The 27250-nt window shown below is 45.3% G+C and overlaps 1 protein-coding gene across 1 annotated transcript in view; it reads left to right on the top strand.

Moving 5' to 3' along the window:
- Positions 1-26945, top strand: part of LOC142587378 (AB hydrolase superfamily protein YfhM-like) — a 37457-nt gene extending 10512 nt beyond the window's left edge. The window contains exons 3-6 of the mRNA XM_075698333.1: positions 3008-3120; positions 6653-6821; positions 14519-14655; positions 22733-26945. Of these exons, the coding sequence (XP_075554448.1) occupies positions 3008-3120; positions 6653-6821; positions 14519-14655; positions 22733-23010 (697 nt within the window). The 3' untranslated portion in view covers positions 23011-26945. The remainder of the gene's footprint in view (positions 1-3007; positions 3121-6652; positions 6822-14518; positions 14656-22732) is intronic.
- Positions 26946-27250: the final 305 nt, after the last annotated feature.

The raw sequence follows: 27250 nt of genomic DNA, 5'->3' as shown, positions 1-27250 counted from the left end.
AGTAACGAGATAGTCATCACTTTTCCAATTGCAAGAAGCTGAAACTGCCCGCGAAACAAAATCCAAACGGCCGCCGCACGCGCCGCAGTAATGCGCAAGCGGTAGTATATAGATGCGCGGGAGTAAACTAGCGCTAAAACAAACCATGCAACGAAAACCGAGAGAGGGAGGCGTGCGAAAAAAATTCCATGTATCCCCACATAGTGGCAGCACATGACAGAAGAGAAAAAGTTAGGAAATTGGCACGCTTTTTAAACGTACAGACGATGCCGTAAATATACGGCATCGACTATTTTCGGACTTGTTCGCAGCGCCATATATTTACGTCATTGACTGTCAAAGGGTTAATTAATGGGCATAAATAACAATGAGCAATTTTGCTTGTTTGACTGCCCCGACTAAGACAAGTGCCCTTGTCGAAACGTTACCCGCCGCGGTTGCTTAGTGGCTGTGATGTTAGGTTAGCACGAAGCCACGGCGGCCGCATTTTGGTGGGGGTGAAATGCGAAAACACCCGTGTACTTAGATTTAGGTGCACCTTAAAGAACCCCAAGTGGTCAAAATTTTTGGAGTCCCTCACTACGGCTAAATTTCAAGCTATAGGCAACAACACTTAGTTTGGTTCCTTTGTGTATCCCTTTTTTTCCTTTCCTTCCCTCCTTTTTTTTTTTCAGCCGGCGTGTCAGACGCCATTGACACGCTGGCTAACATGCGTGCATTGACATGTGGTTGACAGACGGGGGGGGGGGTTGGCCCTGGCCTTGGGCCTTGTGCACAGCATTCCTTTATTCTCAATTGGACACGCTAACACACCTTCCCTCATTGCCCCACCCACCCACCTTACACCCACCCCCCTTTAGAAGAACCCCACCTATATATACTGTGGTGAGGAAAGCATACGTCGCCTTGAAGAAGACAAGTCCACTTGTCGAAACGTTGGCTCCTGCTTTCACCTTGTTCTCGTTTTGGTCATCGTCTTGAATTTCCATCTTCCGCATTCCCCATGTTTTCCCTGGATATTGGTAAATGGTAATACAGTATTGGTAATACTGGTATATTGGTAAAATATTGGTTATTGGTCGCTTATATTGTGTGGGAAAATCCCACTCTTTAAATCCTTTTTGTTTTGATTTGAAATGCAGATGTCGAGCTGTGTAGTGGTAGTTGTAGTTATTCTAGTGGGCTAGTTGATGGGGAGGGGTAATTTGTGCCACCATAGGCAGACAATAACATCACCATTTCTCTGGCACATGAATCACTGGACATCATGTCTATGTTGATGTCGTCCATAATTAAAATCGTATAGCTCGGCGAAAAACTTTCGAGTAGATTCTCCAATAAACATATAAAATGACTTTTTCTTCCCACAGGCAGTCTGTAAATGACTACAGTAATTGCTTTTTCAATTCGCAGTGCTAGGAATTCAACATCATCATTATTAACGCAGTAATCTTCTAGTATCTTGTGAGAAAATGTTTCTTTGAAATAAATTGCAACTCTGCTTCCTTTCTTATTGACCCAATATAAATCTTTTGAATTGTAGCCTTATAGATGAGGCAGTTCATTATTTTTGGTGATCCTTGTCTCAAAGAACAACAACACATCAAAGCTAACAGATAATGACTCAACAAAAGTAGTTATGTCATCTACCTTGCTTTTTGTGCTTCTTGTGTTCATGTGCAATGCAGCAAATGTTTTATCAGCAGTAGAAAATTTTGAATTGAAGTCAGTGGTGGTAAAGTAATCGGTACTGTTATTTGAAACGTGATCCATTCTCAATAAAGCTTTATCTCTCACGATTCTACTGTGACATAGTTAAGATCTCTCTTATCTGTAACGCGGACCACACGCGACTTCTCATTTCTGCGTGCCAACACCCGTCCACTGGAAGTGCAAACATACTTACACCTAGCTTCCTTCTTTTTTTTTTTATTGTGGCTGTGAGCAATGCCTTATTGCGCTGTGTAAGGTGTTCGTTTACATAGATTGGCTTTCCTTCCCACTGACCAAGGACAGTGGTGTCCAGCCTTTTTTTCCTGCATTTTGGGAAGGCATTGCACATGTCTCTTCTTACAAAATGAAGGATAATATTTTGGATGCCAGGCTTCAGGGTGCGAATCCAATGACATATGTTGATGTCTGTAGTGTCAAACTTCCGGCCAACACTTTCACCTATCTTCTGTATGACCATTACTGGGTCGACTCCAGAAGGTGCTCCTCTTCCAAGTTATTTAGGTGCATGTATTGCTCCATATCTTCACATTGTTGCGAGAACTGTCTACTTTCTTCCTTTAATTCCATGTTCTTTATTGTGAGTTCCTTCGTTTCTGCTCTCATTTGCTTGATTTCGTCTGCCAAATCTTTTACGTGTCAGCCCTTTTCGTCTTATAGTAGATGTAACCCAAATGCGCCACCATTCCCTGCTGCAGGCGGTGCAAAGTGAGGGTCATGTTTCACCTTGGCGGCGTTGTATTCAAGCAATGCCCTTCGCTTCGATTGCGCTTCAGTTTTCTGTCGCAGTCTTAAAACACTGCAATAGGAAAATCGCCACATGTGTCCCAAGGCCGTTTAGGATCCAGCACTGGCACATGTCAACATCTGGTGCCGCAATGACTCGTGTAACACTTCTCCGTTTTGTAGATGTCAACTATAGTTGAGTCTGCCGATAATTTACTAACTTCAGAATGTGCATTTTTCTCAACGTTCTTTTTTTCTTTTTCTTCTTTTTTTAAATACGTATGAACAAAGTTCAACTGTATATACATTTTAGGCATCTATACAGCCTGTAGTATTTAGGCCTGCATAAAGCCACGTTATGTCACTGACATCCTTCCCAATTCATGTCATATTAGGACGAAGCATTTTAAGAACATTATGCTGGCACTCTACACCTTGCTCTTGCACCACTGACCAACACAAAAGAAATAATGAGAAAAAGTGAATGATAGAAATGTGATGTCTCATCTTCTCGTGTCCTGCCTGGCTTCTATCCTTCTCTGCATTGCAGGGTGGTCGCTGTGGACATGCGCGGTTGTGGCCTGTCCAGCAAGGCACAGCAAGTGGAGGACTACCTCATGTCACGTACAGTGGACGATATCAGGAGACTCATTTTGTCATTGGGTGAGTTTCGTGGTTGGTGAACCAACTGTGGAACCAAAATGAGGACTCAGGATTGATATGTCTGCACAGGCTGTGTGTTGTTGGCGTTCGCTGATTGAACTCGAGTGCAAGCATTAAGAAGGTGTTGTCTGGCTTTGAGACGGCACCGGGAGAGCTTTTCGGGGGAGTCAACTGAACAGTTCCAGGCGATTCGAAGTTCCGAGTCTAGGGGAATTGGTCAAGTGCGCCTGTAAACCAAAAAAATCTCGGTGGCCTGCATCATCTCTTGCTTGGCCTTGTTGACTGCGCGGACTACACCTGGCAGGAAACAGTCCCAGTTGGTGTGGGAAGTGTTGATGTGGGTGTGGGAAGCGTTCGTGTGGGAAATGACAATTTCTGCCACTTCGATGGGACAACTGTAATGTCACATTCTGGAGCTGAAGGGACCAGCATGCCAATTTTTAAGTCAAGTGTTGTTTTGAATGGAGCGAGACAAATGCATTGTTGACGGTAACTACCATGAAGTCCATACAAATATGGGCAAAACTTCTGGACAGCTTAGATGAGTGCAATGTAGATGAAAATGTAGCGAACGCGTCACACAGGTGAAGACTACTTTATTATTACAGACGTTCTTTCTTCTTGCACTTTGTCTCCCTCATTGTCCCCTATTCGTGCACAGCCTCTTCGTAGCGCAGTTTCCCATTTAGCCCTTAACAATATATAGGGGTCGACCTATATTCATGTTCAACCTTAACTCAAGTAAATGCGGTACTTTTCAAGGATAGCAACTTGCCAGCGGTGTGTTGGTAGAGGCTGTGTGAGGTTTAACAAGAAGGCGTTTTGTGTGTATGTGTGTGTCTGTATGAGCAACTGGCCTTTGTGCAAGCAGGCTTTCCGTCTGTCAAGGGGATAAGTATCGCAATGGGTTAGGTTCGCCATTAGATATGAAGGCCATGTGACACACAGGAGCAATTGCTTGAGCAAAAGCTGGTTGTTCACACATACACATATGTATGTATGTGTATCTGTGAATACATATATAGTATGCATATGTGTGAAACATATATTATGTGTATGTGTGTATTCACACATACACATATATATTTCACACATACACATACTTTGTATGTTCACACATGCAAACACACATGCACAGTTTGTCAAAAGATAGTCATCTAGACAACAATAAACAGGCACAGTCGGCAAAGTTGCGTGCAGCTGCTGCTCATTTCGGGGAATATGTCGCTGACATAGAGGGCTGCCGTCAGAAATTTCCACGCTGTGGCCGCAATGCTGGTTGTCTCAGGTGCTGTGATTGTGAAACAGTGATCAACGGTACGGCCGGGGCCTCATTTTTGACATCATAGTTTACCATAGTGGTGCCTCAAATGCAGTATGTAATAGTTCAAGTGTGTTTGCAGCAACTGGAGGGTCAAAACGGATTGTGTTTTGTACGTAGCAGTTAAAAAAATTTGCACAGGTGTGTTCAGGCTAGTACTGCTGTTGTAATGTGTGGTTAATTCGCCTTTGGTTACCATAACAAGGTGTGGCAAATGTGAAAGCCGGGAGGTGTTCTCTTTTTACAGAAGTGAGCATTTTACTTGCCAAAAATTGCTCATGAGGATATTATGTTTAATGTTGCAGTATCCTTAGTGAGGCAAGCTTGTACCTCTGCATAAGCTAAATCCAAACTACTAATTTGACAACTTGAAGAGGAGTTCCTCGCAATTCTTTTTTTCATCATGCAAGTGCTCTGACTGACGTAAATGTTCATACCCAGAAGCTTTTGCAACTTGTTTGTTTTCTGTGTGGCTTGAGGACCAGAAAAAAGAAAAAACATATATTTAAGCAGCAAAAAAAAAAAAGGAAGGTTTTGTTACTCTTACACTTTCTGGAGGATGCTTGTCTGAAGCATGGTTGAATGACAGTCAGCACAGCTCAACATTAAGCACAAGTTGGCAGCACCGAGGGGATTTAAAATACTTGGAAAGAATGCACAAAATGGTACAGATGGTCACCATCACGACTGCTGGGATGACTGAAAACTGGCGGAAGTGTGTTGCATGGCAGGCGGTAGTCTACATCGGTGGCGCCATCTCAGTGTAAACCACTAGTAGGCGAGTAGGAGAAGCGACGGCTGCTCAAACAACGCTTGACAGGCACAGAAATTATTTAGGAGGCTCTGGTCAAACACCACGCAGGCATTACTGGTAATCGATTGTTATGCAAGTTTTTTTTGTGTGTGATTTTCATTGCTTGAACTCGACCCTCGCGTTGCGTTCAAATAACGGCAAAATTTATGATTACCTTGAAAGACGAGTAATCTTGATGGCCGAACAGCTGGGAAACTTCGCTGTGGCTTGGTGGCTCGACATTAATGAGTCGACGATCCACTGAGGGTAGCACCAATGGGAGGGCTTTTGTAAACGTGGGGCTGATCAGAAGGACCTCATAATGGCCTGGTACTGTGCCTGAATGAAATGATTGTGCAGTCTTTAAAAAAATACCTAACCTCAAACAAGCTCGATGGCACGGATGACAATTCTTGGGCAATCACTTTCGGAAATAGTTTCACTTTCGCAAGACTTGACATGTTTCGACACCGAACCTCTCAATGTATACGGCCGACAACGCTCTTGGCACTGATAAGAAATTTGGCACAGTGCCAGAAACACTTGTCGGGGATGTTTACTGGGCTGAATCGTGAAAAATTTCGCGAAAGTGAAACTGTCTCCCTTAGTGATCTCCCGCGAATACCGCCTAGTACTATCTACTTATCAGACGACGATAAGGGAAGAGAACTTGTTTCTGAATTGATTTGTTGAATAAAGGTAGTATTTTTCTTCCTATTCATCTCACGTTACATCTTCTGTTTTATTTTTTATATTTTCGCACACTGAAATGTTAACCCTTGTGTTTCAATCGCAGTCGCCTTACATTCGAGTAAATACGGTACATTGTTGCCATCCTGCCATTCTCAAACACCTTGCAACTCCTTTAAGCAAGGTGCCAGAGGGGCCACGACTATACAGGGTGTTTCACTTAACTTGAGCCAAACCTTAAAAATATGGAAATGCTACATAGCTGGACAGAACCAAGGTAATTTTGTTTGCCGTCGCTTGGAGATACTCTGATTATTTTCTTGCATTGATCATTTTTTGAATACCTGTAAAGTGCCTCGAGCGACCAGTCACCCGGCAATTTTGCGTATATTCGTGGGCTTCTTTCATGCTCGGAAAAACACTTTTATGTAGCATGTATTGAGCAATAGAAAGCTGTATCGGGAGTTCTTCGTGTTGCTCTGCAATTTTCTCATCGACACTTTTCATCTAATTATAATAATTGAGAAGTTGAATTATTAAGACTGATGTAATTAGGTGAAATTCAAAAAATATGAGTATCTACAAGCAACGGCAAACGACATTACCTTGGTTCTGTCCAGCTACATAGCAGTTGCGTATTTTTAAAGTTGGGCTCAAGTCACGTGAAACACACTGTGTATATTTGTGCCTTCAGTGCAGTTGGCCACATTAGCCGTGTCGTGTTGCAGGCCGGAGGAAGGCGATTCTGGTGGGCCACGGCCTGGGTGGCATGGTGGCCTGGGTTCTGGCCACCAAGCACGAGGACATGGTCAACCGCCTGGTGGTTGTCAACGGCCCCCACCCGTTGGCTTTCCGCTACCAGCTTGAAAACAGCTTTGCACAGATGCTCAAGTCGTGGTCAGTGGTGGCTTGCTCGCAGTCCTCTCATTGAGAGCATGGAATTTCCTTAAGCAATGCTCAGCTGCACGTGCATTTAGTATTCTGGCTGCCCGACTGTGCGGCCTGGTCAACCAGTTGTGAACGTCATTTGTGAACTGGCTCAACTCGGCTGCGTCAGTGAACTTCATCCCAAAGCTGTAGGAGATAAAAGTCAACGTCAAAAGAGATTGGCACAAGTAATTATCGACTGCAGTGGCAAAGTCACGGCACATAATAAAGTTGACAAGCGCTCCTATTAGTAATTGGAACTCCATTCCCACTTTATGCTGTTATAAGGACAATTAAACCTCTATATAACGAAGCAAGTAAAATAGGCAATTTGCTTCATTTTATGTAAACTTCATCGTATTGAAATCTGATATTTTGTACAAATAAGCACAGTCGCCGATCGATTCTTCTAAAACTGAAAGGGGCCGCAGAATTTTCAGAAGTATCGGGCACTCGAAAAAAGCAAATTTGAATGGGAAAACAATTCCTTTGATGAATTTCGGGGTCGGCAACGAATGATATGGTTTCATGCCACGTCGACGATGTCTTCACATCGGCGGTACGAATTGAGCGAAGCCAATCACGCTTTCGCGTGCGCTTTGCCTCCGCGGCTGATAGCGTTGCCCGCACTGAGACGACTCTGTCATGAAAAGCGCCAGCAGAGGGAGTGAATGTTTCGTCTGCCTCTTGCTCCAACGGGTCACCGAAAGTCAAGATTACGTATGCAACCTTGAATGCTAAACACATGGGAAGACAGCTAACATGATGCCACGTTGTAGTAGTACACCCAGTCCTTGCGTGCGCTACAGATTACCTCTAAAGCAGGGTGCGCCACTGTGTATGCACACAGCCACGCTTACAGCCATACGCAACCACGGCCGAGACGCACACCATAAATCACAATGCCCCGCCTCCCGCCCATTGCCCGCGCTTTGTTGCGTTATCGCGAGCTTGTTTCCCTTCCCCTCTTTATCTTTGCTCGCATGCTAAGGCGGCACTCATGAAGCCACCATCTTTCTTGTCGTGCCCTCGCATAGTTTCACTCGCACCTAAGTACACAGTGTGCGGAGCGCAATAGGATCTTATCGCACTTGGACTTTATACGGAACATGATGCGGCTTTGCTTCGACGGTCGCTTTTGTCACTCCACCCGCTTGATTTGAGAGGTGCGTTTACAAGCAGCCGCTTTTAATTCAATCATTTGACCATTTGCGTCAGAAGTTTCCATTTATTGTCTCGGCATTCCTTTGCTGCGGAAGCGAAATTTCATTGTATTGAAATCGCATACAAGCACAATTTGTTATATTGAGGTTCTAAATACATGGTGTATGGACAAGAGGGTATGAAAAGGTAAATACAGTGAAACCTCGTTAAACCGTAGTCGGCCGAAGCTTGAAAGAAATACGTGCTAAATGGTAGTACTGCTTAACCAAAATAGCATGAGATCGCCCACTTACCTGTCAAAAACACAACTCAGAGCGAGTGCGATGAAAGGGAAAAAAAAAACATACAGTATTTGTTCACTTCGGGTGACAAAAGTGTTATTTTCGTTTGATGCTGCGGCGGCCTAACAGAGACGAGCGCAGCCTCAAACTTACTGAAGCTGCGAGCCAGCTTTTCAGCGAGCCCCCTCTTCTCGGCAAACACATGCATGGCATATTCCTCGTTGGCGTTGCATATTCTCCGTGGACGGGCGCAGTAGTGCTGCAGAAGTCGCAGGGCGCCTTTTTCATTGCGGGGTGTTCTTCTCATCACGACAATTGCATTCACGAGGCTGATGTAACATGCAGCTTGATAGCTTATTATGATAGCTTATTATGATATGTTATTATGATATGTTATTCTTTGCATATTGGATATAACGATTGAAATTTTGCCTTGTAGATGGCGTTTTCAGTGCAAAATAATCGTGAAACTTGTGTTGCCAACTTCCCCTTAACCAAGATGAGGTGAAAAGGTCGCCTACGCGTGTTCATATCTGCCGCCATTACCACGCAGCGTGTCACGCTTGTGCACCATTTGCGAAAGCCACAGAGAGCATTGCAAGTTGGTGCAGTGTGCCACAAGATGGCGCCAGCTGTTTAAGAGGTACAGAGAGAGAGAGAGAAAAAAAAAAGTGAGAAGTGAGTGGTGCCTGCACTCTCTTTCTGCAACTGTGTTGCTTGAGACTAAGCTGCAAATTTTGCAAGACTCAAAGAAGTGTACGAGCTCATGCAGTAGATGATATAGACGATTCTCAAAACCGGAGTGCCGCGATCATGAAGGCTAGAAATAGGGGTATTGCCGATCAGTGGAAAAGGTAGGCTTTGTGCACCAGGGCGAAAATTCCTGTGGGTGAAACCAACAATGTGGAAGCCGCCGACATTACCAAACTCTGGGAGCATGTCGCTACTGATGATGAAATAGATCATGCTTCGATGGAGGAGTTTCTCAGTGCAGATAGTGCTGCCTCATTCTGTGAAGAGATCTCCAATGGGGTGATCATTGTCGTGACGACAGCAATGGCAGTGATGGCCAGATTGACACCGATAGAGTGCACTGTCGCTGATAGAGTTGATAATTGATTTGATGCACGCTAAATTATTGCCACCAGTGGTCACGCAGCAGCTGGACGTGACGCACACTCCGGTTGTGAACCTGAAACTCCCGCGAAAGCGAGTGCAGATTTCTATTTCGGCGTGCCTAAAGCTTGACGTGCTGTTTAGAGAAATAAACGAGTCTTTTATTTTTCACAGCCTACTTCCTACAACATGGTTTTTTTATTGCAAGTGGCAAATTTGGTTTCAGAACTACGAAGTTATGTTCGGCAGCAATTTTTTACGGTAGTCTCGATATAGCGATGATTGGTTATAACAATAAATTTGTTGTTCTTGATATCATTATAAGTGAACTGCACTGTACTAGGACTGTGCTGTAATCGGTGCTGGCATACTAGTTTGGCATTCCCTTTAACAAGAGTAGAGCATACTTTATATCTTAATTTCTATTGTCAGGAACCTATGAGTTGCAGCGGAGCACCAGGACGAAAGAGCCAGCGTAGCAGGCTTCTATAACTGAACTGTGCGTGCCGTGCTTGCGCATCGAGTATGCGCCACCCAGCTTTATTTTTCTCTTCTTTCTCAGCTGGCAACAGGATGCTGGCCGAGAGCACCAACCTTCATGTTGCCGCGTTGCAGCATCGGTGGGCGCTACGGGGACTCCCACCCAGATCGAACGGCGAAATGTACATGACTCACTGCGGTGGTCTGGCTTGGGAGTGCAGCAGTGGACAAGGTTTTAGTGGTGGTAGCTTGAGAAACGTGGCCCCGATTATTGCTACACTGCGGAGGGCACATTGGTGATGCCATTCGTGCTCTAAGCTGCAGATGCTGCACGATCGGTGTGCACGGATGGTCGACTTCAGAGTGGTGCGAGGAATGCGGCGGCCACAATGACATCGCCTTAATTTGGGCTGGTCAAGGGATGGAGGTTGCGGTGGGGACTTTGGAGCTTCCGAGGCACCTGACAGCAGCATTGAATCGGGCACCTGCTGATGTTGCAAATGAGGTGACAAGCTCATGACCATGGGACTGGACTTGCTCGATTGTGGTTAGCGGGTTGCTGTCGTCTAAAGGTTAGTCAAACTTGTGAGCAAAAGTTCGGTGTTGATGTTGCGCACTTTTGAAGTACGTGATAGCAGCATCTGGGGGCCTGGAACCTGTGGAAAATGGGATGGCTGTAGCAACGAAAGGTAGGGAAGCAGTGGTGCTGTTGGCTGCACTGGGCACGAATTTTCCGATGCTGAGTACCGTAAGTCAAGGAGGCATCTTTGCAAGCAAACGTCAAGGCACTGGCTTTTGGACATGCAAGCTGAGACACTGCATGTGCACTGCGAGTGGGGCCAGAAGCAGAGGGTGCTACGGAAAGCACACTGGTGCATCTAGGAAGTGCAGTGCACGTGATACCTGGCGGAATAGGCTGCGTCTCGCCAGCCACCAAGGCACAGCTCGTGGCTGTGTCATCTTCACGGCTTGGACTGGAGACCTCTAGTAACTTGGGTGCAGTGCTTGCGGACGCTTTAGTACGTTCGGGCGTGGATACAAGGTGGTCGTTGCTGGGAAGTAGTGGGCTCCATGGTTGTGTAGTTGATGGGGCAGACAGCGAGGCGGGAGGTTGGTAGTCATCCTGGAACGAACAAGACGCGGGAGGTGCAGTTGCCATATTGTCTCCCCACAGTGGCCCCTGTGGGTGGAAGATTTGCAAGCAGTGGTGCCGCTCTCACCACGCGCCAGTGGCAAAGCGGACGACACAGTTTGAACCGCTCCTTCAGAAGCATCAGTTGTTGAAGAAGACTCTAACATGCTGTGTAGTTGCCAGGGAAGTGGCTTGCCAAAGTGTCTAAAGAAAGTGATCTTAAGACTTTCATACATGTTCTGGTCTGGTGGTGGAAGGTCAAGACGAGAGAAGACATTGGTGTGAATTTTTCGCTTGAGGAGCAGGTACTGTACTGCCAGAGCTGCGATAACACGCCATTTACGTACAGCTGTGCATCTACCTGTGCGAACCACACGATAGGGCTGTGCGGACGGTAGGGCCACAGTTGCAAACGCCAAGGGCCGTTGAGCTTTGGTAGGCGCCAACTCTTCTTCCAGCTGGTTCAGGGCTACAGGCAGGGCTTTGTAGCTGGCGCTGCTGAACCGGTCTTTCTTAGTGCTCTGATTATTATGTCCGGGTCACCACCTTTGGGAACTGAGGGGTCACAACGGAACGCCAGAACAAAGACCAACGTAGCAGGCTTCTAGAACCAAACTGCACGTGCCGCCCAACTTTAATTTTCTCCTCTTTCCCATCTGGCACCAAGATGCCAGCTGAGAACACCGACCTTAACATCCCTGCATTGCGGTGTGTGTAAGCGCAACACTATGTAACAAAGTTACTGATACCTTGCTAGATTCTTGTTATGCAATGCCAGGGGACTTACGAGCATGTGCAGCACAGTATTTTCTTAACGAAAGTTTGTAAGCATTAAATTTTCTGATATTTGATTTGATATTTGGCTTTTTTTCTTGATTCAATTCGAAATCTACTATTCGATATTCACGCACCCCTACTAATTAAAGGAGCAAATTAATTTTGCAAGAAATTCCCATGGCGGAATTTCCATATAAGGTAAAGCTGCTTTCAAGTTGTAACTCGCCATTTGACACATAGCAGGCAATATTATGAAAGCTAGAGAGAACGCTTTCTACTGCTGTCATTGCCACCAAAGAAATAGTATGTCACTTAAGAAAAGAAGATATAGGTTTGTGTCGTGCTTTTCTACTTGACATTAAGTCTCGTACATTTATGACAAAGTATGATGTAAGGACGTGCTTGTTACTTGGAAGGCATTGCAGATATAAACCTGTTTGCCACCGAACGGGCTGAGTGACTCATTTCTACAACAGGTGGCCACAGTGCACTGCTTGCACTCCTGCCAAAAGCGTGGTACGTCACATACTACTGGAAGGACAAGGCTGCACTATGTGGGATTCGATATAAACGTCTACAAGTTGCAGTTGTAATACATGAAGCAGTTATTCTTTAGGAAATAGGGGTGTGCGAATATTGAATGTCATCGAATTGAACAGTGAACTTTTAAATAATTCGTTTTGCAAATCAAATGTCTACATTTTTTTTTATAATACCTATTCTATATATTCGGTGTAGAGACCCATACAGTGCCACATGTTGTGCCCTTCGTGCTCAATGCCTTTGCGAGGTGCTGCACCCTACCATTACTTCAGCGGTGGCACCCGTTGAACGATGCCATTAATTTCAAAAGGTGCACGAAAGGTGCAGGGTGGGTTCACGATTTTGCTGCACCACTTCTGTTGTCGGTGCAGACCTGTTGCGGGCGTAAAGGTGTAGCGCAGCAGACGAGGCAGCACGCAGGTGCAAGCGCCGTTGACTCCCCACTTATGCACATCTGATGTGCCTGTGCGAGTGTAGGCTGTATTTACGCCTCAGATGCTGATAATGCCTGCAGTTCGAGACTGTCACACCTGTGCACTCGGTGCACGTTAGTTGTCCAAAACCTAACAGCTGCACTGCACCTGCACCTTGGCATTCATTTCGAGTGTTGCATTTCTTGCACCACCGTGAACTCGTTCAGAATGGTGCAGGCAAATCAAATGGGCCTTAGTGAATTCACTTCTCTCTTTCACTCTGGCTCGTCGTGGAGGCTGTCGCAGTTGGCCCTGGCCTCCAAGATCTTCCCGGAGGAATCTCGGGGATCACACACAGGCCGTGCCTGCACCTTCCCGTGCGGCTGTGTGTGGCAGTGTGCAAGATTAGTGCATTCATTTTCCCTCTCCTTGCGCCGCGCCACGTGGCGTGGCAGCTGGGCCTGGGCTCCAAGATCGCATTGGCACCAGTGCGATCTCGGAGCCCACAAGCCAGCTGAGCCAAGCTGGCACAGCGATATTCGCTTGCCTCCTCGATCACGCAGCAGAACGCCGTGTGGTGTACCATGCGCTGCTCGACTGCGATGAGCGAAGGAAAAAGCGGAAGGGAAGAACCATCACAATGGAGCAGAAGGCAGCTATCTAAAGGCTGTTACATTAGGCGCTGAGTCGCGCGTTGCACACACTGAATATTCTTTTGTTGTTTTAGTCAAATTTCATGGTATGCGTGGCTGTGTAGCGGTTCCACGAGCCACAAAAGCCGTCTCCTCATTTCCATATTTACAATTGTTTACCCATCCCCTGCGCTGACTTAGTGGCTATGGTGTTGTGCTGCTAAGCATGAGGTTGTGGGATCGAATGCTGGCCACGGTGGTCACATTTCGATGGGTGCAAAATGCAAAAATGCCTGTGCCCTGTGCATTGAGGGCACATTAAAGATTCCCTGGTGGTCAAAATTAATCCGGAGTCCCCCACTACGGCATGCCTCATAATCAAATCATGGTTTTGGCATGTAAAACTCCAGAATTCAATTCAATGGTGCACCCCAATGGGGATATATTGCAGTAAATGGCAATAATGCATATAACGAAGTAATGAAGGCTCCCCTTGAACCTAGTTATAATGAGGTTTGAGCTATCTAAAGGCTGTTACACAGAGTGAGAACTCTGTTTTTGTTAATTTTGTTGATTAATGTAAAAGAAAATGGCAGTCAAGGTTAGAATATTTATTTCGCACCAGAACTCCATTGCTGGTGCATCAGTGCTATGTCACGAACTTTGAGGTGCTCTTTTGTATTTGCACTGTTGTAGATCAGTAAATGTTCTAAAAACTTGCCATGTCCAGTCTTTGACTTCTGTAAAATGCAGTCTTTACCGGTAAAAAAATGAACTGGGCCCGAGCAGGTGTCATGAAAATCAATGATGTCACTGCAAGCTGGTTTGGGAACTTGCCAGCTATCTTTCGTTTTTGACTTTTCTGCCTTGTCAAGCTTGCTCGCACAATGAGAGTTGTTTTGCTATTGCGGGGGCATAATTTACATTACAGTAATATACCTTGTACAACGGCCAGTGTCCATTTAAAAGTCGAGAGTGTCATTTCATACTACACAGTGAATGTATGGTGAGCTCTTCAATCACTTATTAGCCCATTCATGACCAGCATCCATCTCTGGGAGAGGCACTGATGTTGGTCCTCCAGGGAAACGCCCAACCTTTGGCCCACCTGCTCTGTTCTTTCTTTCAGGTACATGGTGACTTTCCAGAGCCCCAAACTACCCGAAGCCATGCTCAAGGCAAACGACTTTGAGCTCATCGACAAAGCTCTTGGGCCATCGCAGGTGGACGTCAAGGAGGTTGCGAAGCATTCCCTCTCACGGCCAGGTACAGCACGCTCAGTCACCGTTGATATTTTCCTTTCTCAACTAAGACTTTGCAGCACAGTGAAAAAATGTAACTGCAATGTTTCAATGATTCGAGAATATCCTGCCGAGTTTCATTACTCTTTATCTAATCATTTCTACAATTCAATTAAAACCTAAGGTAATTTTTCATATACTTTCCTTGCCTTTATTATCTGTTGGCTTTATATATGGTTGTGACTAATGAAAATGAGGCACCTAGGTTCACCTTCCTCTTGTTCATTTCATAGTGAGGTTCTCTACTCCAGCTGGTTTTGTGCCTTCAAGTAGCATGCAGTCGTTCATTGGCCAGTTGCCTCTTGCTAATTTCATACATACTGTTAAACCTAGATATAACAAAGTTGGTAAAATGAGCACTTTGCCTTATTATACTAAAATTTCTTTAAATTGAAATTTATTTCTTTATGCAGATAAATACATTTGCTGATAGATAGAGGAAGGTGCCAAAAAAAATTTGTGGATAATTGGGCAGTCAGGAAAAGGAAATTTCAGTGACAAAAAAAAATCATTTTGTTGAATTTGTAAGTTGGAAACAAAAGGTACGGTTTCATGCCATGTCGACGATATTTACACATTGGCGGTACCAAGCAAAGCCTGCAAAGCTTTCATGTCCACTCTGTCACCAAGGCTTGTAGTGTTGCCCATAGCGGGACGACGCTATCAACCGACTGATCTCCACATAGTCTGACGAATGTATCATCAAAACCGGCTAGGCGAGTGACAATTTGTTGCTCCTGACCCCTGTTTCGTTCTAAATTTGCAACATTCTGCATGTGTGTCATATCTGAGAAATCAAGGAAGATCTGGCTTGGTGTTCGAAATTATGGTAGCTGGTACGCATTGTTTATAGTGTTCGTTCCATGAGTAAAAAATTCAGCAGCATGTTACACGCCTGTAACACGTGGAGGCAAATGCACGCCTGTAACACATGAAGGCATAAGCTTGCTGCACACTTGTAATGCGCCATCTCGCATCATCGCGTTCCTGCTTTCGCAGTCCGGCTTCTTCGGCTCGTTATCAACGTTTAGCTGCGGCATCGCATCGTATAGCAGACCACACTCATGCCCACGACATTTCTCTTTGACTTTACATTGGATCCTCTCAGCAGGGGATTGAAACAGATGCTGGTCTGTGTGCTGTATAGGTGATTTCAGTTAATGTAAGCACCGTTCGCTTCAGCGTGCCGAGCGCTTGTAGCCTTAGCCTCATGGGGGTATGAGCCATTGCAATTTTTGTTTGCTTACAGGGGTATGAGCCATTGAGAAGATCACATTTTTTGGGGGGTTTTTTTTGCACGATTCAACTAGACGCCACATTTATGTACGTTGTATGCACTATTCCAATGAATGTATACACTGTACGCTTAACTTTGATGAGTGCTTGTTGCTTTTGCATTATGAGAGAGATGAGCCATTGCATTTTTTGCTTGCTTAGGGAGGTATGAGCCGTTGTTGACGATGATAGTTTTTTGTACCATTGGACTGGACAATGCGTTTTTTTCAAGGTCGTTAGAGGTATGCGCCACTTAAGGCTATCGCTTAAATGTCTGTTTTGCTTGAAAGTCGTAGCATTAATAACAATAGCAAAGTATTAGACAACTACAGAATATTTGTAGTAGTTTTATTGACTGTGTAAATTGGTGTAAACATTCGCTTATTAATTAAATTAATGGGCGAGGAGGGAATCAGAACTAACTTTCTTGTTTCTTGGCAAAAGGGCTAAGATTTGGCGCATACACAGCACATTGCAATAAAAAGACAAATCTAAAATTTCATTAAGATATCTTGATTTGTTTTTCTTATATAAGAATTTTATAAAATATTCTAAGTTCCTTGCATGCGGAAAGCCTGGCACAGTACCAAAACATAGTACGGAGCCAGGAATACATTGCTTGTTTGCCCAAATGCCTAATCTACTTCAAGACAGGTACAACTTTCTTTTTTTTAGTGCCCTAATAATTTTTTGCTCAACATGAGGTACATGTGACTGTGCTTCACTACCTGGAGCCACGTAGCTACTGTGAAATAATAAAATAATGGAAAGATAAAGAATCATTTTGAGACTCACTGGGTGTGCAGCGCAGTTTATGGATCACAGCAAAACAGACAGGATCAAAATAGGTCCAGCCATTGTTGTGCTATGCTTTCCACGAGCGAGCTGAATGACAAAGAAGGAACAGATTTGAGAAAACGGGCTGCAAAGTTTTGCAAGCCTGCAGATTTATTAGAATTCACCAGTGCTGTAATATTTGGCATCATTGCTGTCAGGCATCTTCTTGCACCTTTGCCTCTTCATTTGTTGGGCTTTGGAAATTTTTCTTGGCCTTGCTGGTCCATCAAATTCAATTTACATTCAGTTTCGACAACCCGCGAAGGGAGTCACAAACGCTGCGTGCACATGCTTCTGTCGTCACCGCCGACATGAAACATGGCTCAAGGTGCGTCTGAATGGTGCGACGTTCAGGCGACCGTTCGTCCGGTGAATCTGATTTTCACACTGTAACTCGTCGACGGTTGGGGCTTGCTTTCTGGCTCCATGCCTGTGTCACATGATAAAACAGAAATTGAGTACAGCGATGATGACCTGCAACCCGCGTCACCTCCAACAATGCCATCTTGGCTACTGATGCATGCGGCCGTACGCCAAGATGCAGAAGCCTCCGTCGGCGCGTCTTCCGTCGACCGCGCTAGCGCTGTCGACGGCACAGGGTGATTGTCGGCTTCGCTGCTGGAGCCAAACGGTGCAAGACAGTGTGGCATGTTATCAACATGTTCACTCGGGTGCTGTGCTTCTCCTGCTAATCGCCACCTCTTTTTCGCTGTAACAGGCAAGCGCTTCTGTTTTCTGAAGGCTAGCTTCATCCAAAATTTATTCTCGAACGAACGACGATCAATCACTAACCTGAGTGCTCTTAGAAATCCAAATCCTGCATGTCAAATAAAAACACCGACGTGCCCGGCGTGGTTTCAAACCACGCCGGGCACGTCATTGCCTTGTTTGTGAAGAAGACAACTGTGGCTACCTGCTGCCTCCACAGCAGCCAATGGGGAGACTCCTTTTAGCATGGCAGCCAATCAGAGACCTGCTTTTATCGGAGGGCCCGTGTGACCACATCCATTTGACCCGCACTTCTTTTGTGTTTGTTCGTTTGTTACAAGATAGCAACAGCCGAAGAATTCAGAAGCGGAACAGTGAAACTTTCAGCTTTCTAATGATACCAAGATTGTGACGCCCACCTGCATGTGGATTTTGGGGGACTCATCAAGGACCATTACTTCCTTGGTGGTGGTGGACGCCTTTTCAAAATGGGTGGAGTTTCTACCTGTCACCACTCCATCAGCAGCTGCGACCATTGCAGCGTTACGACAGGCCGACAGGGTTGCCGGACGTTATTGTGTCCGACAATGGTCCTGCTTTCGCTAGCACAAGAGTACCTGGCCTGGCTGACGAAGAACGGAATCCGCTGGATGATGGTTTCGCCGTACCACCCTGCTTCGAATGGTGCAGCCGAGCGGGTGGTGCAAACCATTAAGGACAAGATCAAGAAGAGCCAGACTGGGGATTTCCGGACGCAGATTGCCCGGATACTGTTTCAGCACCAAACCACACCCCACGATGTCACTGGCCATGCCCCCTGTGAGCTCCTGCTGGGTCGGATAGTCGGACACCCTTGGACGTCTTGCATCCGGACCTCCGATCCATAGTGCTCCTGAAGCAGCTGAAGCAGAAGCTGGCTGCTGACCAAGGGTGCCATCCCGGGGCTTTGCCGGAGTCAGAAGCACCAGTTTTCACCAGGAACTTCCGTTCTGGCCCACCCTGGTCTGCCGGACAGGTGGTGTCATCGCTGCTTGTCTGCATGCTAGACGGGGCCACGTGGCACAGACACACCGACCATGTCAGGCCTCGCCTCGGGACCTGGCCAGCACCTTGACTTCCACTTCCGAGTTCCAGCCCGCAGGAGGACTAGCGGCAGCACCAGTCAGTCGCTTCCAGCCGAGCACCACCCACCTCGGAGGCGGCAAGCGTTGCCAGTGGTGCGGTGCCTGTTGGGCCGGTGTCAAGCGCGTCACCACTCACAAGGCCGACCACTGTGGACCCTCCGGATGGAGCGAGGCTGGCTCAGGCAGCACCCAGCGTTGCCACACCCGACCCATCGACACTGGTGCCCAGGCGGAGTACTCGACAGTGGAGGCCACCGGACCATTACTCGCCTGGGTAGCAGGCACCGTCGACCCGGCTAGGGCAGAGGCAGTGCCTTGCACTTTGAACTTGGACGTTTGTTGTCGACAAACAAACTGAGGGTAAGGGGGTGTAACAAGCATGTGACACCCCCTTGGGCATAATCTTCGTTGGCCCGCCAAGCTCGGTAAGCAACATTGGTCACCGCACCGCAATAAACACCGACGAGCACAGCTGCTCGGGGTCAGTCATCGTTCATCACCACTACGCTGTGGAGCATCTGTCTAATGGAGGGTGTCTCGAGCCCTCCCTTGTTCATGAATCCAGGCAGATCGTGACATCTTCTGTTTTTGCTATACTCATTATAGATAACAATAAAAGGAAACACAGACAAGAGCAACGATACATCGAGGCACCACAGCATGTAACATATACTCTTGCAACGACACTGTTTAAGATGACCGTACTTTTGCGTATGCTTGCTTTAGGTGTGCAGCAATAAAGTTAATTGATATTCACATAAAAAAATAAACATTGATTTCTGTCTCTCATGGGTTAGGGAGCCCATTTATTCCACCTCCTGACAAAGCCTGCGCGTGCACCATGCATACAAGACATTAACACTCTGCAGCATGTCACCAACGGGCAGAATAAAGCTTACTCTGCCAAACCGGTTTGCAAAATTGTTCAGTGTTGTGAACCGATTCGCAAACCATTATAAATTTTAGAGCGCAGTTCTTAGGCATCCATTCCTGCGGCGAGTGGTGGCGGCGGCGTCCCTCGGTGTCCCTCATAACTGAGCGAACGAGCACAACGAAAGATGAAAGCAAATGCGGAGCACAGTGGGTGATGAAAGACAACGATAGCGAAAAGCACGAGGAGGAAAGTGAGGGTATGGTGAAAGTGTAAGAAGAAAGGCGTAGTGCTGCACAAGACTGGCTTAATGGCGATTATGGCTGCAAGGTGGCACCATAATAGGGTGCATTGTCTGTATGGAAACAAAGTGCTGCTTGAGCAGAGGTCACCGGCTGCTGCGAATTGCGCCCACCTGCTGCTCCGCATGGCAGCGTGGCAGTCACTTCACACTTCGGTCCGTTTGCAATGTGCCACACAAGGCAGATGGTCTATACCAGCCAATATACAGTGGAATCTCGATAAATAGAATTCGCTTAAACTAAACTGCCGCTTAAATGGAACACTATCCTCATGGTTGGTTGGTTTTGTATTTATACAATGCTCTCTGCAATGTCTCTTAGTAAATGGAACTCCTGTTAAACAGAAACAGAAGTTCTGTTTAAAAAGAGTCCACTCTATTGCAAAATTAAAACATGTATAGAGCACCGCTCAAATTTCCCATTAAGGAGTATCGTAATTATCGGTGAATTTGTTAGTTCTCTGAACCGGAATGAAATTGGAGCGCACTAAAGTCCATCCAAAGTGGTATATTTTGCAATTCAACATATGCACAGGCAAACACAAACAGGTCTCGCTCGATGATCGCGAGCACTCCCCGTCGCAATGCCAGCGTGATGAAGAGTGCAGGCAAAGAGGAACAAATGCTTTGTTGACCTCTTGCTTCCACACGTCTCCAAAACTCTAGATTTCGTGACTTCCAGCACTAAGTGCACAGGAAGACAACACGTTACCTCTAATCAAGCCACCATCCTTCTCAGCTCAGCCTTGCATGTTTTATTCGCACCCGCAGCACATATGGTGCATTATGATCTTATTGTCCTTGAAATTTATGCGCTTCATACATGGTTTGCATGTGACGCTTAGCAAATATGAAGGTTGAGAAACATAAGGCGCTATATCAATTTGGTAACTAAATTTCGTCTCAAAATGCTGGACTACGCATTATTGACATTATCATGATGTCTTGACGTAGAGCAAAATTTGTTGACGTTGTGTAACAATAAGGCGTATATATGATGATGTGGATCCTAAAGAAGTTCGCAGGATGGCTATGAGTATGTAACGTAAATGTTTAAGTGCTAGGTTGTAGTGCAGACTAAGCGATTTCTTTCCCAGTCTCAAGCTCACTAAATTGCTTGAAGGGCTGAAGGTCCTGCTTCCTGCATGACATTTGGGTGTTAGGGATATTTTGTAGCATTCTCATTTAGACCGGTAGACTCTTCTGCAATGCTTGAGTGTTTCCTGGCCTTCTAAGCATCACAAGGCGCAGTGGGCATGCAGCAGCACGCCGAGCAAAGCCTTGCTGCCAGTGCTCCCGATGCCGTGATCTTAAACGCCTTCTGGTTGACGCTATGCCGCCGCAAACTGTCATCTATACGCAAAGCGAAAGGCAAGGAATGACTGCAATATGGCAAAACTTCCACAATAGGGCAGGCATAATGGTGATTTTTGATGTTTGTTATGTGCGGAGGACACTACTGTCCAGTGGTGTTGAAGGGAACCGTGCCTTCGGTCACATCACCGAACGCTCTTCTGTCTTTGGTGGAACCATGCGTGACGCCACTCACAGTTCCATCCCTAGAAGCACATTCTGGTGCCTCCCTCCTTTCTTTCACCTCTTCTGCGGCAGGCGGCCCAGAACTGGGCGACGAACTAAGATAACATACCACTGTAAATATCAGTGTGCTGTGCTCCTTTCTTCTGGCCATGCTCACGGGCGGTAGCTACAAGGATGGATCGCAGGAAGAGAGCAAGCCAAGCCAGTGGATCATAATGTCACGATGCATCTAGCTCCAGGGTGCTGAAACCAAAATTGGTTCCTAGAAAAAGTAGAACTATTCAGGACATTGACTTTTTCTAATATTTTTTTTTGCGGGGGGGGGGGGGGGGGGGGGTTGAGATGGGAACAGACCTTAGCACAGACCTTGTAAGGTCCAAACGTACAGTTCTGTATGATCAGACCTTCATACAGAACTCTTCTAAAGGTTTGCGAATTTGAGCTTATTGTGCGATTTCACAAGTTTTGCATCGTTAGGAAAAATAGGTTCTGTTTGCTGAATTCTCGAGGTGTTGAAGGATGTGTTGGCGTAAGGTTGCAAAAGATGCATACATGGAAAAAATTGTGATGCTACGTGTGGTTCCTTTTTGGGCCACCACTGGATGCCATGTCTCAGACGGGTGCTCACTTTGAGCCAGTTTATTAGGAGAAGTTCCTGACGGAGGTGACATCGGTGACAGCAAAGTTTCTAAATGAGTCACTGTGGCCTTAAAGTAATGTGTTGCTTGTCGGTCTTTGCTGATCCAAGTTAGCTGCTGCTTGTGTGCAGCATCTAAAGGTCAGTCATCTTTAATATGTATGCTATTACATCACCCCCTACCCTTGTCATGCCTGTGGGATTTTTATCAATTTGAAAGTTTGCCTAAAATGCCGTGTCCGTATACTAGTTTAACAACACCATATTTCTGAGAATTTCTCCCCTCCTTGCTTGGGCTCAGTGCTTGATCTGCTGATTTCTGTGGTCTTGATGGACGTTGCTTAAACAGAGATTTGCAGGAATTGATTACAACTTAGCCACTTGTATGACTGTCACAAAAGCTAGATTCGCAAGGCTCATGTCTCTGCATTCTGAGTGGTAACATCTCCTCTCTGTCCACAAATGGGTGAGTTGGTATTCTATACTGCTGTAAACGTTTTATGTAGATATTCACAGACAAGGAAAAATACACCTGACTTCGGAAGCTCTTGTAGCACTACAGTGGTCATCTTGGTAAGGTTTCATAACAAAGTCGTAACAAAGAAAATGTGATCAGGGTGGGGGCATGTTAGCCAGGAGTCAATATCATGTCAGTACTCATTCAAAAACATCAATTCCTCATTGGGCAGGGCAACTAAAGTGGGCGTTGTCATGTACTGCCTCAAATCGCATACTCTTACTCTGGCCCAGGAGCTCTCACGACGGCATTGAATCACTACCGCGCCCTGTGGCGGAGAGACGAGCGCCTCCGAGACCTGCGCTTCCGCTACCTCAACACGCCCACGCTCATCGTGTGGGGCCAGCGTGACCGCTACCTGACACTCAAACTCGCACAGCTCAGCATTCTGCAGGCCTTTGGTCGTGTTGAGTACCTGGCCGACGCGGGACATTGGGTGCACAGGGAGCGGGACGAGCGGGTGAACGACCTCATCCGGCAATTCTTCAAGAGCACCGAGGCCCTCTGCTAGCGCCTGGACAGCGCCCATGAACATTTACATGCGAGTGCTTGACTGGAAAAACAGCTGTGCTTTTCTAGTGAAACAAGAGTTCCAGGACTCGTGAGACTCCCGAACGCTATTGTTGTGTGTGCATGAACGTGGAAATGCAAATGTCCAGCTCTGACTCAACTCAAGCCAAGCCACTCTGCCATTTGCAAGGGTGTCTTTAAATAGAGGTGCAATTGTGGATAGTTTGGACCATATCAATGAAAATGGGTCGTACTTGTCGCAGTACTGCATGGGTTGTAGGCCATCATGCACAGCCGAGTTGGGCGGTGTCGTGTTTGAGATGTGTACAGTCTTTTGATGGCTCAGTTCGCCTTCTTCCGTAGGTCTCAGTGAAGCTTCTTCTTGTTGTTAAGCTTCACAGAGTGTAGTGCTTTGCTGCCACAAACATGTGGGGAGGCATGTGAGAACGTAAACTAGTGCTGCTATTGTTGGCTGACTTCTGTCAAATTAGTTCTTGGAATAATCACGAGAATTGTGCTCTGTGCACCATGCATGTAGTAAAGCATGTGCATGTGGTGTGAATCATGTCACACTGGGGGCGCATATTATTTATAATTCTGTGATTGTGCAAACTTTCTTTTTTTCATGTGCACCGATCCATCGGTATTGAGCAGACAGACACAGTAGCTCCTGTGGTGGTGGACAGCTTTTAAGTCAGTTGTTTTTAACCCTTATACCATTGAGTTAATTAATGTGTGGTCATGTCATTGTGTTGCAGACAATGATATCACTGATCTTGTTTCTTCTTTTCTTATCTGTTCCCTAAGCATGCAGTAAGAACTGATGGGCATCCACTAGGTGGTGTTTAGCCAGAATTTTTTGTTAGAAAAAGAACTTCATTCAGAAGTGTTTTGAGATGAGTCGGCAGAATGATGGGGGAGCTGAGAGGGGGGGCTCATTAAGTATTGAACGAAAACTCGAAATTCTCGACAGCTTTTCTTGGCTATGAAGTGAAGGCTGCGGAAACAAAGCGGGGCCTGTTTTACTGCTGCTGGAAGTAGTCCCGCAGTTTTGTCCACATTTTCTTAGTGGGAAATAGAGAATAATATTTCGTTTTTGCTTTTTAACTGCCAAATTTGAAATGATCCATAACATTCACCAGTCAGCTACTGGTATTTTATTGTATTTTTAGTTTACCCTTTCGAACTTCTGTGCATCCGAGACCGTCGCATTTTTTACACATTCCTCAAAGGCAAAATGGCGCACGCATCTTCTGGTGAGTGTTCGTCGCTTCCTGTCCTGCCAATCAACTCTCCTGAGGGCTGTTGAAGAAGTTCAGCAACGAAATACTGCCAAGGTACACAAAACAAATGCTTGCAGCTTCTGAGCTGTTACTATGCGAACTGCCTCTAGAAATCGCAACCATCGGCATGTACAAACGAGCGAGTAAGCTAGCTGACGGCGGCGTTGGCACTTCCAACGCCAGCGTCGGTTGCGCGTTCCAAGTCCCAACCGATGCCGAGATCAAACGGCCGCTTTGGGTTTCCGGTTCAGGCTGTGTTGCTTGCTGTTCAGAACTGTTCAGAACTCGGTACATATCATATTATTTAAACATTGATTGATTCACATCAAGTTAATTGTCTCTTCGTTCACTAAAGTAAAGAACTTGTGCAAAGTTGAGGAAACCCAAACTGGTGCCAAGCTCGTCTGGACTACATACAAATGTACTTCTTTGCAGAAGCACCGCCCCCATAGCTTTCTCTTCCTCGGCAAGAAAAGTTGTCCGCAAGTATAGAAGGATGGTCTTTAATGATGTCATTTTGAAACACCAAATGCTACTTTTTCAAGGTTTGAATGCTGATGCATTGACGTGCAGGTGAGAACAACTTTCAACTGTTGCGACTTGTTTTATGCTCCTCTGGAAGCGTCAAGTCAGCACTGCCTTGTTAACCTTATTTTCATTTATAGCCTAACTGATTGGGTTAGTTGGTGTTGAAACATCTTGTGGGAAAGCGCTTTTGCACGATATCTTTCTTTATAGTTGCACAGCATGGCATTGTGGTAGGGGCTTTTGGAGTAGATTAAAAAACAGTGCAGTATGGAAAAAAAAAAAAGAAAATTGTGGCTAAAGAATCCATACAATCAGCCTTTTGAGACAGAGTTTATGGATGGTGCAGCTTTAAACTAGGGCATTAAGAGTTTGGAATCAAATGTCACTGCTTTTGCATGCCTGTCATGCTCTTCTGAATGTATCTGTCGTAGAGTTGCACTAATTTCGGCAACTGTGCATAACAACTATTTTTTCGTTGCATGAAAATGATCAAACTCAATATGCATTTGCAGCAGGGCCTCATTTTTGCTACCTGCACATTTACTCAGGGGGTTGAGAGTCCGTGTATTCATACTGACTGCATTCCAATATACCTCAATGTAATGAATCATCAGATATAACAAAGTAGGTACAAAATTTTGTTGGCAATTACTTACTTCGATTAGTGTTTTACTGCTATAACAAAATTCGGTATCCACTGCAGCATAGAATATAGCGAAGCAAATTTTTGTTTGCACATGGCTTCAAGTGCTATACACACCAGCAGCTAAAAGCTGCAACCCTTGCAGCTTCGAATGCTCTCCTTTGTGCAGCTAAACCATTATACTGAAAAAAGTGCTTTGGTCACTGGTGCTATTAACAAAAAGCAGAGTCCATCTCAGACGAAAGCTTTGGCTTGGCCTGGTTTGGTTTGCATAGTTCTGCAGCTCCAACCACGGATTTGTTAGCAGCAATTTTTGTTTGTTCTTTTACAACGAAGTTCTGATACAACGAACAAAATTTTGCTGTGAACGCAAATAATTAAATTGTGGTTCAACTGCATATACTCTGTATTGCAGCTACTGTGAGCCACCTTTAGCCTCCTTCTTTCTGTAGAAGATATCTTTCTAGCCTAATGTTTTTATCCTAGAGAGAAACAATATTTGATAAAAGCATATTCACCTATGTCTATGGTAGACAGAAATGACAAAATTTTAATACTCCAGAAGTATACCTTTTTTTTGCAACCATATTTGAAAGTGTACAGATTACAGAGACATAGTGGTTACAAAAATGCCTTTTTGGCAGCAATAGTGGTAGTTGCAGTCCTTTATTCCTGCTGAAAATTTTTTGTGATAGTAATCTCTACTAGTGCTGCATGGCAAAGCCATCACAATGTTGCGTGATGCCAACTATCCCGTAGTTGTTGATTACACTACTGCGACTTGCTTTAGCTACACCTAAAACGACTGTACTAAAATTGGTAGATGCAGTATCACAAAGGTTGAAGAAATTAACTAAATGTTACCAAGGTTACAAGTGTGGCTCTTGTGTGTGTTAAATCAAACATGCAATATGCGTTGTTTTGTACAAAAGTGACTTAAATCCAATTCTCTGTGGGGAGTAGTGACAGTGGTTTTTGTATTGTGGTAATGAGCAGTGTACATGACAATGCAGTGGTCTTGTGACTTTGCTGTGGCTTTTTTTTTTTAAACTTTATTGTGTCACGGTACTCATTTCGGGGCATTTTATGGTTCCCACATATGTGAATATGCAAGAAAGTAGTATAATAATACAGCTCATGCTGAGGCAGTAATGTCATGACAGTGTGGCAGTTGTGATTTAAAACCACTTTTTTCACTGCTTGTTTTATGAGCCAGATCTCTGCTGACACTGTTACAAACACACGTAGCTGTTTGTGCCAAATTGCAGACATTCTGTCTGGGCATGGGCACAGTTTGGTATGTTTCCAATCTTGCGGTGTTCACTTTCATTACTTTGAGGTGTCAGGAGATGTTTGTAATGTTTGATACTCCTCAGAAATGGGTGTATTTTGATCTGCCAAGAAGACACATAAAAAGCAGTGATTATCATCGACAATAAATGAATGAAGAGGAAAACAACTTTCTTACAAGTGAATTTCTTCCTATGCTACATAGCTGAAGCTTTGTAGGCACGCTTTGAAATAATATTGTACCGTTTTTTTTTTCTTCTTTTTTTTTGCCATGCAGAATTATTAAGAATCGACTTTGGCATATAGCATAATTCTAGTCGTTGAGCTGGATTACTAGACAGATACTACTTGCATGAGAAATGAAATGCGTAATCAACATATGAACAAAAGTTGACAAAATAACTTTTCGATTATTATGTCACAGCACATATTGCAACCTTCTAGTTGTAGCCTGCGAGTTTCCAAGTGTATCTACTTGAAACAAATTTTCATAATGA

Source organism: Dermacentor variabilis, chromosome 7 (assembly GCF_050947875.1).
Source record: "Dermacentor variabilis isolate Ectoservices chromosome 7, ASM5094787v1, whole genome shotgun sequence".
NCBI lineage: Eukaryota > Metazoa > Arthropoda > Arachnida > Ixodida > Ixodidae > Dermacentor > Dermacentor variabilis.
This window is presented reverse-complemented; position numbering and strand designations above follow the sequence as displayed.